We start from the raw sequence: 15,094 nt of genomic DNA on the forward strand, positions 1-15,094 counted from the left end.
TTTTTGTAAAAATGGGATTTCACTATATTGCCCAGGCTGGCCTTGCCCTCCTGGGCTCAAGTCATCCACCTTCCTTGGCCTCCCAAAATGTTGGGATTAAAGGAGTGAGCCACCGCACCTGTACCTTCCATTGATAACTTCTAAGTTTAGCTTCTGACTAGCATTTTAAATATTTTAATGTGGAGTAGAAGTCAGAAAATCTTCATTGACTTTCTTCACCATCTTGTTGAGGATTTAAAAAATGTCTTCCGTTTGGGTGGGTTGATCCTGAGTTGGCTATTTTCACTTAAAATGCCATTTCTGTATTATTTTCTTTTATTTCTTTTCTTTTCTCCTTCCTTCCTTCCTTCCTTCCTTCCTTCCTTCCTTCCTTCCTTCCTTCCTTCCTTCCTTCCTTCCTTCCTTCCTTCCTTCCTTCCTTCCTTCCTTCCTTCCTTCCTTCCTTCCTTCCTTCCTTCCTTCCTTCCTTCCTTCCTTCCTTCCTTTCTTTCTTTCTTTCTTTCTTTCTTTCTTTCTTTCTTTCTTTCACAGAGTCTCACTCTGTCACCAGGCTAGAGTGCAGTGGCACGATCTCAGCTCACTGCAACCTCCGCCTCCCGGGTTCAAGCTATTCTCCTGCCTCAGCCTCCCGAGTAGCTGGGATTACAGGCGTGCACCATCACGCCCAATTATTTTTTGTATTTTTAGTAGAGACGGGGTTTCACCATGTTGGCCAGGATGGTCTCAATCTCTTGACCTCATGATCCACACACCTTGGCCTCCCAAAGTGCTGGGATTACAGGCATGAGCCACTGCACCCAGCAGTTTATTTTATTTCTTAAATGACTTCAGGGTACTTGTAAGACCTAAGGTTGTGAAAAAGTTTTTCTCATAGAAGTAGAGAGTAGAAGGTGGTTATGGGGGGCTGGGGAGGAGGGAGGACTGGGGAGGTGCTGATCAAAGCATACAAAATTACAGTTAGTCCAAAGGAACAAGATGTATTGTACAACATGACTACTATAGTTAACAGCATTGTACTGTATAGTTGAAAATTGCTAAGAGAGTAGATTTTAAATGTTCTCCTCATAAAAAGAAGATATGTAAGGTAATAGATATGTTAGTTATTTGATGTAGCTATTTCACATTGTATATGTATAGCAAAACATCATGGCACAACAGTGTATGTATATACTGCAAAACAGCTAAATTAAGTCATTAACCTGGTGGCTCACACCTGTAATCCCAGCACTTTGGGAGGCTGAGATGGAAGAACAGCTTGAGACCAGGAGTTCAAGACCAGCCTGGGCAACAGTGTGAGACCGCCATTCCTACAAAAATTAAAAAAAACAATTAGCCAGATGTGGTGGTGCACACCTGTAGTCCCAGGTACTTGGGAGGCTGGGGCTGAAGCTTGCTTGAGCCCAGGAGTTGGAGGCTGCAGTAAGCTATCATCGCACCACTGCATGCTAACCTGGGCGACAGAGTGAAACCCCTGTCTCTAAAACAAACAAACAAAAAAAAATCATGTTGTATGTCATAAATATATATAATTTTATTTTTCAATTAAAAATAAGTAAAAATTAAAAATAAATAATTGTGTGAGTCAAGGGGTAATAACTGCAAGCCCAGGGAAGACAAAAATGTTCCATTGCTTATGTCATCTTTAGTCAAATGGTGGTGACTACCTAGATAACTGATGAGAAGAGTGTTGGGCCACATATGAATTCTGCAAAAAGCAAAGCAAATAAAAATCTATGATGAATTATGGATATCTTGATACTATGCTGGGCATAGGACGGGGAAGGCACTTGCCTTGTGTTGTGTAGCTACCATTGCAAAATTCCAGAGAGGAAGAATAGTAAATATTATTTTCATCAAGGTACATCATTACCATTGACCGTTAAGAATTTCCTTTGCATTGAGAGCTCTACAGCTGAGATCCACTTTTTTTTCTTGTTGTGCAAAGATTATCTCAAATTAGTGACAGAAGTATCATGTTTATATCAACATGAAGAATACACACTCATATAGTTAAGTTGAATGTGTAATTATTAAATAAATACATTTCCCCTCCACCATTTATGTTACTAAATTATTTTCTTCTGTTCAAGAAATTTCCCAAGAAAGTTTGGTTGAAGAAATCTTTATGAATTTTCATAAGGAAGAATTCAAAACAGGGCATTTTTTCACATTTCAGAAAGAATTTTCACACAGTTTTATTGGCGTTTATTGGCTTATACAGATATACTGTACTTAGAATACATGATTACCATGTAAAGAAAAAAGGCAATGGTGGGAAAATGGTCAGGGAGAGCAGAACTGATTTGCAGTCATGTCAGGAGGATTTCGAAATGCTGAGAAACAGCTGAGCCACACAAGCAAGCCAAGACAGGATTTGTTCCTTGTTTTTTTTTTTTTTCTTTTTTTTCTTTTTTGAGATGGAGTCTCGCTCTGTCACCCAGGCTGGAGTGCAGTGGCGCGATCTTGGCTCATGCAACCTCCACCTCCCAGGTTGCCTCAGCCTCTCAAGTAGCTGGGATTACAGGCACCTGCCACCACACCCAGCTGATTTTTGTATTTTTAGTGGAGACAGTTTTGCCGTGTTGGTCAGGCTGGTCTCAAACTCCTGACCTCAGGTGATTCACCTGCCTAGGCCTCCCAAAGTGCCAGGATTTGTTTCTATTGCAGAATCAAGTCTGAGGTGGCTAAAAGTCAGTTTACAAGCTCCCTTGGGGAATATAGCCAGGTGCCCTTTCTCCTTCCACTTCCAGCTGCTCCCAGTAATTCTGCTGACCCCGAGGGTGCCCATACTAGCAATCAGAGCAAGCTGTGGACAGACGGATTCTGAGGCTCTGACTTAGCCCTGTGTTGGGACCAAGAAAATAAAATTCTCAAGATGTGCTAGGCTTCCCATTAGAGTATTGTTTTTCATGTAGAAGTTGGCTGTCACTGGACATAGTAATTTTGTGTCAGAGACAAGACAGTTATTACCATCTCATTTTGAGGTGTTAAAAGACCCGTCATCACTGTGAAATCTTGTTTGCTTCAGACTTTGCTTTGCTTTGCTGTTGTTCTGTTTTTCTTCTGGCCATTTCTCAGTCTGCTCATCTGAATTCTTTTCTCTTTCACCTCCCATGCCACCTTCTTAAAGCCAAAAATCAGAGCAGTATTTTCCATGGAATGTCCACATACTTAGTGTTTCCCAATACCAAGAGAAAAATACAAGAGCAAAATTAGAATGCAAATAAAACCAAACAAAGCATACCCTTTTTCATCTTTATTGCTCCTAATTCTGCAGCCTTCAGTCTAGGCTCAGTTGATTGAAGGATGAGTTTTGTTTGATTTTGAATTTGGAAATTGTTAGTCTTTTACTCCCCCCGCAATTGTGTTGCTTCAGGTTGTTTTGGAAATATCAAAATTTAGTTATTTAAATATGTATTCTGTCTTGAGACTATGAGAAAGAGAAAATTAGAATGTAAATAAAACACACTCGATTTGACATTTATTGAACTTAATTTTGCCACCTTGCCACCTTCATCCAGGCCCAATTCCTTCTATTCTGTTTTTCCTGAGAAAGCTTTACTTTCTTGTCTCTTAGATATATTTTGTAATAATAATGTTACATTTGTATGGGAGTTTATAATTAAGAAAATATTTCCACGTAGATTATTGGTCTGACAGGGGAACTTTGGAGGAGGCAGGATGGGTGATTCCATTTTTTTTTTTTTTTTGAGATGGAGTCTCGCTCTGCTGCCCTGGCTGGAGGGCACTGGCGTGATCTCAGCTCATTGCAACCTCTGCCTCCCAGGTTCAAGCGATTCTCCTGCCTCAGCCTCCCATTTTTGAAAGAGGAAAGTGATGTTCATAAAAATCAGGATTAGAATCCATGGCCGGGTGCAGTGGTTCACACCTGTAATCCCAGCACTTTGGGATCTGAGGCGGGTGGATCACTTGAGGTCAGGAGTTTGAGACCAGCCTGGCCAACATGGTGAAACCCCACCTCTACTAAAAATAATACAAAAATTAGCCAGGCGTAGTGGCAGGCGCCTGTAATCCCAGCTACTCGGGAGACCAAGGCAGGAGAATTACTTGAATCACTTGAATCCAGGAGGCGAAGGTTGCAGTAAGCCAAGGCTGTGGTACTGCACTCCAGCCTGGGTGACAGAATGAGACTCCGTCTTATTAAAAAAAAAAAGAAAAGAAAATAAATAAAAAATTAAAAACATCAGGATTAGAATCCAGATCTTCAAAATTCAAGTCTATTATTTCCACAGCATTGTGGTGCAGGGAGCCATAAGAATAGATATCTCCTCTCTCTCGTCTCTTCCTGGTAGATAAACATTAGGATCTTGGACTTTGATCTTATCTCTCAGTTAAGGGTTTACTATGATATAATTAGAGAATGAGCTATTGTCCCACATGCTGTTAGGTAGGAAGTTAAATCTTTAGCTGCTTAGTGACTAAACAAAATTAATACAAAAACTTGAGGAAGAAGTGATTATTAAAGGTATAGTTAAGTTCAGTCATGAGTCACCAAAAAAAAAAACAAAAAAAAAAAAACAAAAAAAACGAAATAACAGTGAGTTACATAGGAAAGAAGTTTACATTCTGTGCTGTGTAAAATTCTGGATGAATGGACTGGTATGGTGGTTCTGCTTTGCAAAGGCCCAGAGACCCAGCGTCCTTCTAGCTCACAGCTCCACCAACCTATGGCATAGCCTCATTTTTTCATGTGCAAGGCAGCACCTTCCATCTTGGCAGCAAGATGGAGGGAGGCATAAAGAAAAAGGGAGAAGAGGTACACCATAACTACCTCTTAAAGGAGGTTTCTCAGAGCTGCCATGTGACCGTTCTTCTTCAATTCCATTGGCCAGAATCTGATCACATAGCCTCAGATAGCTACAAGAGAGGCTGTGAAATATAGTCTTTGTTCTGGGTCACTATATACCTAGTTAAAATTTTTATTTCTATGGAGGAAGGTGAGGTTGAATGTTGTGGGACAAATAGACTTTCCTATCAGAGATAGATATTGGAAGAGAGTTACTAAGTTAACATAAAAGAAAGGAAGGAAACATTTGCTGTATTATTTTAACAATCTATCTGAGAGGAGCTTATTTGGTATTCTAAATTGTTTACATGAAATAGAAGATTTTGATCAAGTTGTTCCATTTTGGTCCACATTGCCTTTCTTATTAAGTCAGTGCTAAACCAAAACATATTTGAATTCATTAAACACAAATTTGTAAAATATGGCAAAGCCTCCAAGATAGCTTTTTTTTTCCTGTTGAGATTGGCTTATTCCTATTTATACCCAGATTGGCTGTAAAAATGTAGGAGAGTAACTGAGCTATGATCAATTATAAAAGGTAAGGGGTGTGGCTGGTCTAGAGACAGGCTGACCAGTGATACACAACATGTACAAAGACCAGGAAATTAGCTCTGAATCAAAGTCTTCATTTTACGTGCTTTTGCATAATGCAAGCTATCCGTGGGGTTTCAAAGATTTGTTTCAGCTGTTGGCTGAGTGGGTGGCAGGAGAAGAGAGTTCCAGGACAACATACATATGCCTGCCTCTGCCAAGGACTGTTCTTTCAGAGCCTGAAACACACTGCTGACCAACCATTTGGAGATAACTATTGGGTGAAATCCCACTAGTGCCTTTCTATTTTGCTGCATTTTCTTCAGTTTTATTTGGAATGAATAGTCCTCCCACTAGGTAGATTGCCATACCTGAGAAGAAAGATATATCTGCGCTTTGTATACCTTGATGGGCTGATACCAGGGAACTAATTATATTGATGATTTTCTTCAGTTTATTTTCGGTTAAGCAACATAATGACATGATGACATATTTACCTCTGAGATATGCTTGCTTTGCTCTGGCTATCAGAAGATGCATCTTTAATGAGTTAGTATATTTTGTCCATAAAAAATTTGTTTATAAAAATGTTTTTTTTCAAGTTATCTACATATATTTAAAAAGCCTTTAAACACAGTAAAATTTGTTTCGAAGTTTCTCTTTATATCGATACACAAGCAATTTTACATGAATCTCATATGTAATTTTCGTACGTATGTTCTTTTTTTTTTTTTTTTTTTTTTTTTGAGACAGAGTCTCATTCTGTTACCCAGGCTGGAGTGCAGTGGCACAATCTTGGCTCACTGTACCTTCTGCCTCCTGGGTTCAAGTGATTCTCCTGCCTCAGTCTCCTGAGTAGCTGGGATTACAGATGCATGCCAGCAGGCCCTGCTAATTTTTGTACTTTCAATAGAGACAGGGTTTCGACATGTTGGCCAGGCTGGTCTTGAACTCCTGACCTCAGGTGATCCACCCGTCTCAGCCTCCCAAAGTGCTGGGATTACAGGCATGAGCCACTGTGCATAACCGGTTGTTGCATTTTTTCATTGCATGCTCTTTTCCTTTTTTTAAAAAAATATTGTTGTTTGAGTCTGCTCAGGCTGCTATAACAGAAATACCGTAGACAGGGTGGCTTAAGGAATAGAACTTTATTCCTCACAGTTCTGAAGGTTGGGAAGTCCAAGATCACCTCTTTCTGCTTTGCAGAGGGAAACCCTCTTGTTCTAAGCCTCACATGGCCAGGGAGAGAGTGCTCTAATCTTTTCATCCACTTATAAGAATCCCATCATGAGGACTCTACCCTCATGACCTCATGTAAACCTAACGCCTCCACAAGGCCCCACCTCCTAATCCCATCACATTGGAAATTAGGGCTTCAACATATAAATTTGATGAGGGGACACAAACATGTAGACATAACACCCCCCCTCATCTTTTTTCAGTCTATCTATACTATATCGCCCCTATCACATTGTCCCTACCAACAACCTAATGTTTGTCCGTTTTTCTCCATGCCCATTTAATTATATGTTAATACAACATATGTGTCCATCTACATATATGCATATACACAGACGCAGCTTTTAGAGTTACTTTACCAAATGGAAGCATACTTTTCTCCATTTAATTTTTTCTGACTCTACAATACCTTGTAGAAATCCCTTCACATTGAATGATTTATCTCTAATTCAAATTCTAAAAGTTACATTCCATTCCATGGTATAAATATACCTACGCTATTTAACCATCCCCTTCTTGACATTTACTTTGCTTGCAGTTTCCACTGTGGACACTGCTGCAATCAACATTCTTGTTCATGTATTCTTGTAGAGGTTGCTTTTATCTCTGTTGGATAGATTCTCAGTGTTGTGTGGCAATAATGAAACAAACGGTGATGGATTTTGATTTTTACCTTACTTCTTCTTTTAGTGTTTGACTGGAGGTGCTGCCTGGGAAAAACTAGTTGGCCAATCATCAGGAAGTCTCATAGTGTGGCATTTTCCAGAGTCAAGACTCTCAACCTCAGTGTTATGGGCACAGAAAACAGACTTTGTCCATATATCCCAGGATGATCTGCCTTTTTGTGACAGATTCTCAGTAACAGAATTCGTGTGGCATCTTGATCCATGGCTAATGGTGCCTGCTTATGAGGCCAATTCTTTTTTTTTGTTTGTTTTGAGATGGAATCTTGCAGTTGTCACCCAGGCTGGAGTGCAGTGGTGCAATCTTGGCTCACTGCAACCTCTGTCTCTCAGGTTCAAGCAATTCTCCTGCTTCAGCCTCCCAAGTAGCTCTGATTGCAGGTGCCTGCCACCACGCCTGGCTAAGTTTTGTATTTTTAGTAGAGACAGGGGTTTTACCATGTTGGCCAGGCTGGGCTCGAACTCCTGACCTCAGGTGATCTGCCTGCCTCGGCCTACCAAAGTGCTGGAATTACAGGTATGAGCCATTGTGCCTGGCCTTTTTGTTTTTGTTTTTTCTTTTTAGCTATATTAACATTCCTGGGTTAAACTATAATCACTATAAGGGAATTTAAGGCATTGTTTTCTCCAATTTATTCACTTAGTTAACAAATATTTATTGATATATCAGGCATTGTTCTAGACACTGGGGTTAAATCCATGAGTAAAAAATATAGAAATTCACATCTTCGTGAGGGACATGGCAGTGACTAATATTAATGTGGGTACAAAAGTAATTGTGGTTTTTGCCATTGAAAGTAATGGTGAAAACTGCAATTACTGTTGCAACAACCTAATATAAAGGATCAAATGCTTTATGTTAGGTGGTTAGAAAGCGCTAAGATTAAAAACAAAGCAGAAAAGTGGCAAAGAATGCTAGGGGGTGAGACTGACATAATTTTAATGGAGTTGTTAGGTTTGACCACACTGCAAGTGTGACATTTGATGGGAACTTGAGAGTGGAGAGGTGGAAGGAGGGATATCTGGGGGAAGAACATTCAAGTCAGAGACAACAGAAGTGAGAGGCTTTAGTGGGGGTGAGAGGAAGGAGGAATGGTGGATCTTGATTTGTTTGAGGAAAAGCAAGGATGTTAGTGTGGCTGGGACAGAGTCAGCAAAGGGAAGACAAACAGGAGATGAGCTGAGAAAGGTAAGAGGGAAACAGATCACATAGTGTCTTCAAGGTCATCACCAGGGCTTCAGCTTTACTCTGATGAGACACCACTGGAAGTGTTGAGCAGAGCAGTGACGTAAGTAACATTTAATCAGAATATTGGCTGTGATGCTGAGAAATGCCTACAGGAAAGGCAGGAGTAGAAGTAGGGAGATCAAATAGGATGCTATTGCAATCATCTCATGGAGACTTGGTGGTAGCTTGGACCAGGGGGATCACAATGGAGGTAGTAAGAAGCAGCTGGATTCTGGATATGTTTTGAAGGAAGAGCATATTAACTTTTTATTTTTGTGGAACAAATCACAAAAACTTTGTGGTTTAAAACAATATAAATTTATCTCACAGTTTCCCTTTTTTCTGGGGTCAGATTATGGCTTAGCTGGGTTCTCTGCTTTAGGTTGCCACCAGGCTACAGTCAAGATGTTGACGGTCTTCATTCTTATCCGGGGGCTTGACTTAGGAAGAAACCACTTCCAAGCTCATTCAGGGTGTTGGCAGAATTCATTTCCTTGTGGCAGAAGAACCCATGGAGGCTTGCTTCTTCATGTTCAGCAGGAGAGCCCCTGATTCCAGTCTGCTAAGAGAGTGTCTCCTGTATAATAAAATGTAATCATAGGAGTGACACCCATCACCTTTGTGGAATTCTGTTGGTTGGAAGTGTTACAGATTCTGCTGGCACTCAAGGGGAAGGAAATTTGGATACTAGGAGGCTGGAATTATTTGAGGGGTCACCTAAGATCTGTCTACCATAAAGAAACAACAGGATTTTTTGACTGGATGTAGAATGTGTGATGAAGAAAGGAACAACTGAAAAGTTGGAGTTGCTATTAATTAAGGTAAGGAAGACTGAAGGAGGGAAGATTGAGAGTTCAATTTTGGCTTCATGAAGTGTGAGATGTCTTTTATACACCACCCAGAGATGACAAGCAGACAGTTGCATATGCCAATCTAGAGTTAAGCAGGAGGGTCCAGGCTAGAGGTGTAAGTTTGAGGTCCATTAGTACATAGGTGATATTTAAGTCAAGGAATGAGATCACTAGGGAATGAGTGTAGATACAAAACAGGTCCTACAACTGGACTCTAGGGTCCCAGCATTAAAGATTCAGGGAGTCTAGAAAGAACCAGGTAAGGAGACAAAGTGAGATGGAGTGAGATGAGAGGACTGCAGGAGTGTAGAGTCCGTACAGCCTCCGTGTGTTAACTAGTTTAAATCTCAGAAAGCAAAGTTTCCCCCTTACCTCCCAGTTTGGGGAGACACCTACCTATCTTGTTGCCTCTCCTCTCCCTGAACGTACTGTTATCTTAGATGCCTAATATGAATGGAAAAAATATTGTATCTTGTCAAAGTTCAACAACCAGATGTGCATTGTTGCCCATATAAGCCAACCTAAATCAGCTTGATTGTGGACAACAGAGTCAGTGGGGGTGTGTGAAGAGTTTTACTCTGGGACTGATACCATAAAAAACAGACTGCTCTGTAAAGTGTACACCCCCTCAGGTATCAGGTGACACATGTCAGGCACGGCCTCAAAAGTGAAAAGTTGCAAAGAGTGACAAGGGAATGGAAATAGATTAGATGTGGATAATGGAGGCATTTGTTCCTCTACAAGCTTCTGACAAACATTCATTTTGGTATCTACTGGTTATGCACAGAAATTTATTGAAATTATTAACATGGAAGGCCTTTCTTTGGGCATAACAAACCACCATTTGTTCACCTAATTATACTCTGAATTTAAGGATATATTTCAGTGCATTTTACTTTAGATATAATCTTTTCAGTTCTTATGAAACACAGAGAAATTGTCATGAAATTCTAAGTGGATAAAGTGGAAACAAAGACTATTTGTGCAAGTTGAGTACATAGGAATGTAATTAGCATTGTAGATAGTATAAATACGCATGTCCATATGCTGTGTCATTAGCTGTGCGTGCTGAAGCTATGTCACCCCATTCATAGTCTCTTTTACACATAAACAAAAACTTGAATGTTCACTTAGAAAAAAAGCATATTTTCTGTAATTTCCACTCAAATGTTTCTTAGGTGTCTTCATTGCCCAGCAAAGTTAGAAGTGTGCCCAGTGTGACAAATCATTAAACTTCTTTCTTATCTGGGTAGAATTGATTTAGAATTAATCATGTTTTCAAACAACGTGTTCATAATCCTATCAGCTCTCTGAAAAAAAATAGATTATAATCCTCATTTAACAAATGAGGAAAGAGAAGCAAAGAGTTTGACAACTGTCTATGAACTCAGGGAACCAAAAGCCACACTTGTTGGCAATGAGGCTGGCTGTTTCCTACTGGACCACACAATTGGCATCCCAGTTGGGGTATGTCAAGTCCGGAAACAGGAGCTATAAGCAGGGTAATGAAATGGCTGCATTGCCTTTCAGATGGATCTAGAGGTCAAGTTAGTTTATTTGTTTTTAATTTAGCTGAACTCATAGGCTGGTTGAAAGATCCCTTTGTTGGTAGCAATATTTTGAACAGCCACACAAACCTTCTGGTCTCTCTTGCTTTACTCCAACCCTTTCTCCCATTTGCAGGATTAGAAAAGCACTTGGGAGGCCCATTAATCTTGCCGGCGTTGTCAGGAGTGATCAGCGAGTTTTATTAAAAGCCCTGGGATTGCCTGAAAGGCCTCCTTGTCTGACTTTGAAAGAAAGGGGCATGGTAAGATCTCGGGGCACGTTGTCAGGACCCCTCGCCCTGCCCCTTGGACTATGAGCTGACCCTCCAGGAGGAAGCACAGAAGCCCTCCTTTGTTGAAGGGATTTCGCCGGTGGACAGAAAGGCGTTGGGCCCTGTCAGCATGAACTCTCTGAGTTGGGGGGCAGTGAATGCCCTGCTGCTGCTGCTCCTCCTGGCCTGGGCCAGCCCCACCTTCATCAGCGTCAACCGTGGGGTGAGGGTGATGAAGGGCCACTCCACCTTCCTGTCAGGAGATGACCTGAAGTTTGCCATCCCCAAAGAGAAAGATGCCTGCAAAGTGGAAGTTGTGATGAATGAGCCAATAACCCAGAGAGTTGGGAAACTCACTCCACAGGTAGGTCCTGTCTGCGATTTTCCATTCAGTCATGTGTTTGAATGCAAGTGTATGAAAGTGTGTGGGATGTGGCCGGGCGCGGTGGCTCACGCCTGTAATCCCAGCACTTTGGGAGGCTGAGGCAGGCAGATCACGAGGTCAGGAGATCGAGACCATCCTGGCTAACACGGTGAAACCCCGTCTCTACTAAAAAATAGAAAAAATTAGCCAAGCGTGGTGGTGGGCGCCTGTAGTCCCAACTACTTGGGAGGCTGAGGCAGGAGAATGGCGTGAACCCAGGAGGTGGAGCTTGCAGTGAGCCAAGATGGAGCCACTGCACTCCAGCCTGGGTGACAGAGCGAGACTCCATCTCAAAAAAAAAAAAAAGAAAAAAAGTGTTCGGGGGGACAAAGACAGAACAGAGATGTAAAGGGTCTCTCCTCAAGCCATCCAAGATGAGTAATCGAAGATGTTCACATTTGAAATGGTGGAGTTGCAATTAGCAGGCATAGTATTGCGCTGCTTTTCTATGTAAGGTGAAACCTATTTTTAAACATTCTTGGATGACTTCAGATTACAAGCCTGAAACCAGCAGGATTTAATCCTGATTACTATAACACTTATGGAGGAAATCAGGTTCAAACTAATATGGATTCATGTATTTTTTTTTCTTAATGCACTACTTCAGTAAGTCTTTCCAATTTCTCCTCTTTTCTTGAAGATAACTCTGGTATATCTTACCAGCTGCTTGACCTTATAGAGTAGCTAATTATACAGGAAAAAGCACAAAGCATAATGTAAGAGAATTACACTGGAGTTATTCCTGCCCCCGGTTATCACATCCATTGCCAGTCAGAGTGGCTTTGGATAAGAGATCAAAATTTCAAAACATTTTTAGGACATACCTGTGACCTTAGCATAGCAAAGGTAAAATTTGAAGATGTTTCATCTATTAACATCACTTAAACATTTTTTATGAGTCAGGGAAAAGAAGTAGAAAAGAGTTGTGAAGATACTTCACTTTAAATATTCACTGTTCTTTGAAAATATCTGCTTAATTGTTTTCCTTTTAATCAAAATCTTGGAGACCTTTATATGTAAGGGTATTCTCTGGTCAATCCTTTTGTAGAGGGAAGAGTTACCTCCTAATTCATTGGGTTTAAAAAGTCTATATTCTCTTACACTGTTTTGGCTTAAAGTAGGAGTTACCACTATACATAATTTAAAAAATTGCTTCTGATTTTATTACTTGTTCCCACTGTGCTGTAACTTTGCTCCCAGTGCAAACAATCTTGAGAATATTCAACACTAGATGCTGCTGCTGCTTCTGGAAAAATGGACCATTCTCTTTTGCTGAACTATGAACATTATTTCCTTTTCATTTGGCTAAAGAAACATAATCCATGAGGTTATTCAAAAGTGGTACTAGGTGTTGCAGAGAGAATAAAAAGACTTAGGTGGATACTAGCTCAAGTGGTATCTCTAGACATTCCATTTACCACACTTCAAGTTATAGACCCATTCTGAAACACATCAGAATTCTTTGGAAGAGGGTCTCACATTGCAGGTATTTCTGATGTGGTAGCAACCAAATGTCTCTGCCTAGTTGCTTGTAAGATTTTATTGTCAAAGAGCTTTAGATGGGTATCTGAAACATGTTAGAACGCAACAATGGCTCCACGTATTAGACATTGTGTTCCCAAGTGTTTGGGAGTTGCAATGTCTCCTCAGTTACTCCCAATTATACTTGCATTCTGAATGTGTTTTGATTGGCACTTACGAGTCAGAGAAAAAGAAGATACCTGGGATTGCTCATACTGGAACCTCAATGTGCTAAATAGGATGAGGAAGCAATACAAATAAGCTCAGTAGTGGGTGATAGAGACCCAACCACAGGGACTGGGGTGCAAAGGAAGATGCAGGCTGGTTGCAGTAGCTCACGCCTGTAAATTTCAGTACTTTGGGAGGCTGAGGCGGGTGGATTATTTGAGGCCAGGAGTTAGACCAGCCTGGTCAACATGGTGAAACTCCATCTCTACTAAAAATACAAAAATTAGCCAGGCATAGGGTACATACCTGTAAGCCTAGCTGCTTGGGAGGCTGAGGCACAAGAATTGCTTCAACCCAGGAGGTGGAAGTTGCAATGAGCCAAGATAGTGCCACTACACTCCAGCCTGGGTGACAGCATGAGACTGTGTCTTAAAAAAAAAAAAGGGAAAATATAGCCCTTTGAGTCTTGAGAGAGGGCAAAATAGGACCCCTGATCCTAGAGGACTGGGGTCTTTGATAAAGCAGGAACCTAGGGCTGTACTGGCACACATGGGTGTCTTATAAAGACTGATTATTGATAATATGGTACCTCTTCCAATCAATGTATTTTTAAAAATCATTCAACATTTATTTACAAGTGGGACTGAGTATTTTGTGAAAAAGAGAAGAAGCAAAATTCCCACTGGTAGCTCACAGTAGCAAGCTGTCTAAGCTGTCTTCCAGTTTGGACCTCAAACATGCATGCCCAACTGAGCAAAAACAAAAGCCCTGCAGATGACCAGATTCTCCTCCTTAGTAGGCAATTTGGAGATAATCTATTGTTACCTAAGCCAACCTCTGAGCGCTCTCCTCTCCCTACCCCAAATGGCCTATGACTCCTTACCATATATGGCACTCTCTCTGAGAGAAATAAAATTGTCTCCATTATATGTTTTTAGTGATGTTTTAATGGTCCTGATTGCTTGGCCTGCTCCATGGCACTGAGGAGCAAAAAGGGATCCAAGTGACTAGAACTAGGTAAAAAACATTTGGTCACAAGAATCAAGGATTGGAATAGGCCTGCAAGTCATCTCCATCTCACACTCTCTGATTTTAAGGTAAAACTCCGATTACTAGAAAGTCAATATAGAGAAGAAACCACAAATTGCCAGGCTGATTTAGGAAACTCTTGGTTGCCGAGAAACACTTCTGAATACACAGATTCCCTAACCTGCTGTTGCTCATTAAGAAAAAGTAGAATCAAGTCGTGAATACTTAGTGTAGGTATTTCCAGAGGCAAATATGACATCTCAAATGGATTTGTATCCTCTAAAGTTGGTATGGGATTTATATTTTCTAATATTTATTCTGTGGTAAAGGAGTTCATTAAAATATGGAGTTTCATCATTTTTTTTGGCCAAATATTAAAACTTTGTGTGAGAGAAAACTATATCGTGGGAAAACTTTGTTTCTCAAACTGCCAGGTGATCGTTCCTATTTGGTTATTCTCATAATTTCAACAAAAATAAGATTCCCACGTAAAGTCTGTTTTGTTTTGTTGAATTTGTGCTTGGTTTTTAACCCAGGCTGGTTCAGTCCTTCCCTAGGGGTTTGTTTCTTATGGAGTTTTAGAAATTAAGCATAGCTAAGTGCACATGCACACACGCGCGCGCGCACACACACACACACACACAGCCTAAACATTATTCTTTAATAGCGCTTAGTAATAAACTGAAAGCCAAGCTTACATGAACCCATTTCTAGCAAGACGACTATATTAACAACACCCTGCTGTGTAATGAACAGTTTCATGTGACTTGCACAGAAAATGTTTTGTTTAACAT

The 15,094-nt window shown here is 40.6% G+C and overlaps 1 protein-coding gene across 15 annotated transcripts in view; it reads left to right on the top strand.

Annotated features, from left to right (window-relative positions):
* The window catches only part of FREM1 (FRAS1 related extracellular matrix 1), a 168,666-nt gene that overhangs the window by 24,374 nt on the left and 129,198 nt on the right, over window positions 1-15,094 (top strand). For 14 of the 15 annotated variants that reach the window (XR_013404827.1, XR_013404829.1, XR_013404825.1 and 11 more), the window contains exon 2: window positions 11,023-11,522. Coding sequence is in view for 5 of the 15 variants with exons in the window: in XM_015117674.3 (XP_014973160.3) it covers window positions 11,289-11,522 (234 nt within the window). In the remaining 10 variants the exon portion in view is untranslated. Of the gene's footprint in view, window positions 1-8,870; window positions 9,310-11,022; window positions 11,523-15,094 lie in introns of all 15 variants that reach the window. The other variant, XM_028835154.2, reaches the window with a different exon arrangement.

Source organism: Macaca mulatta, chromosome 15 (genome assembly GCF_049350105.2).
Source record: "Macaca mulatta isolate MMU2019108-1 chromosome 15, T2T-MMU8v2.0, whole genome shotgun sequence".
Taxonomy (NCBI): Eukaryota; Metazoa; Chordata; class Mammalia; order Primates; family Cercopithecidae; genus Macaca; species Macaca mulatta.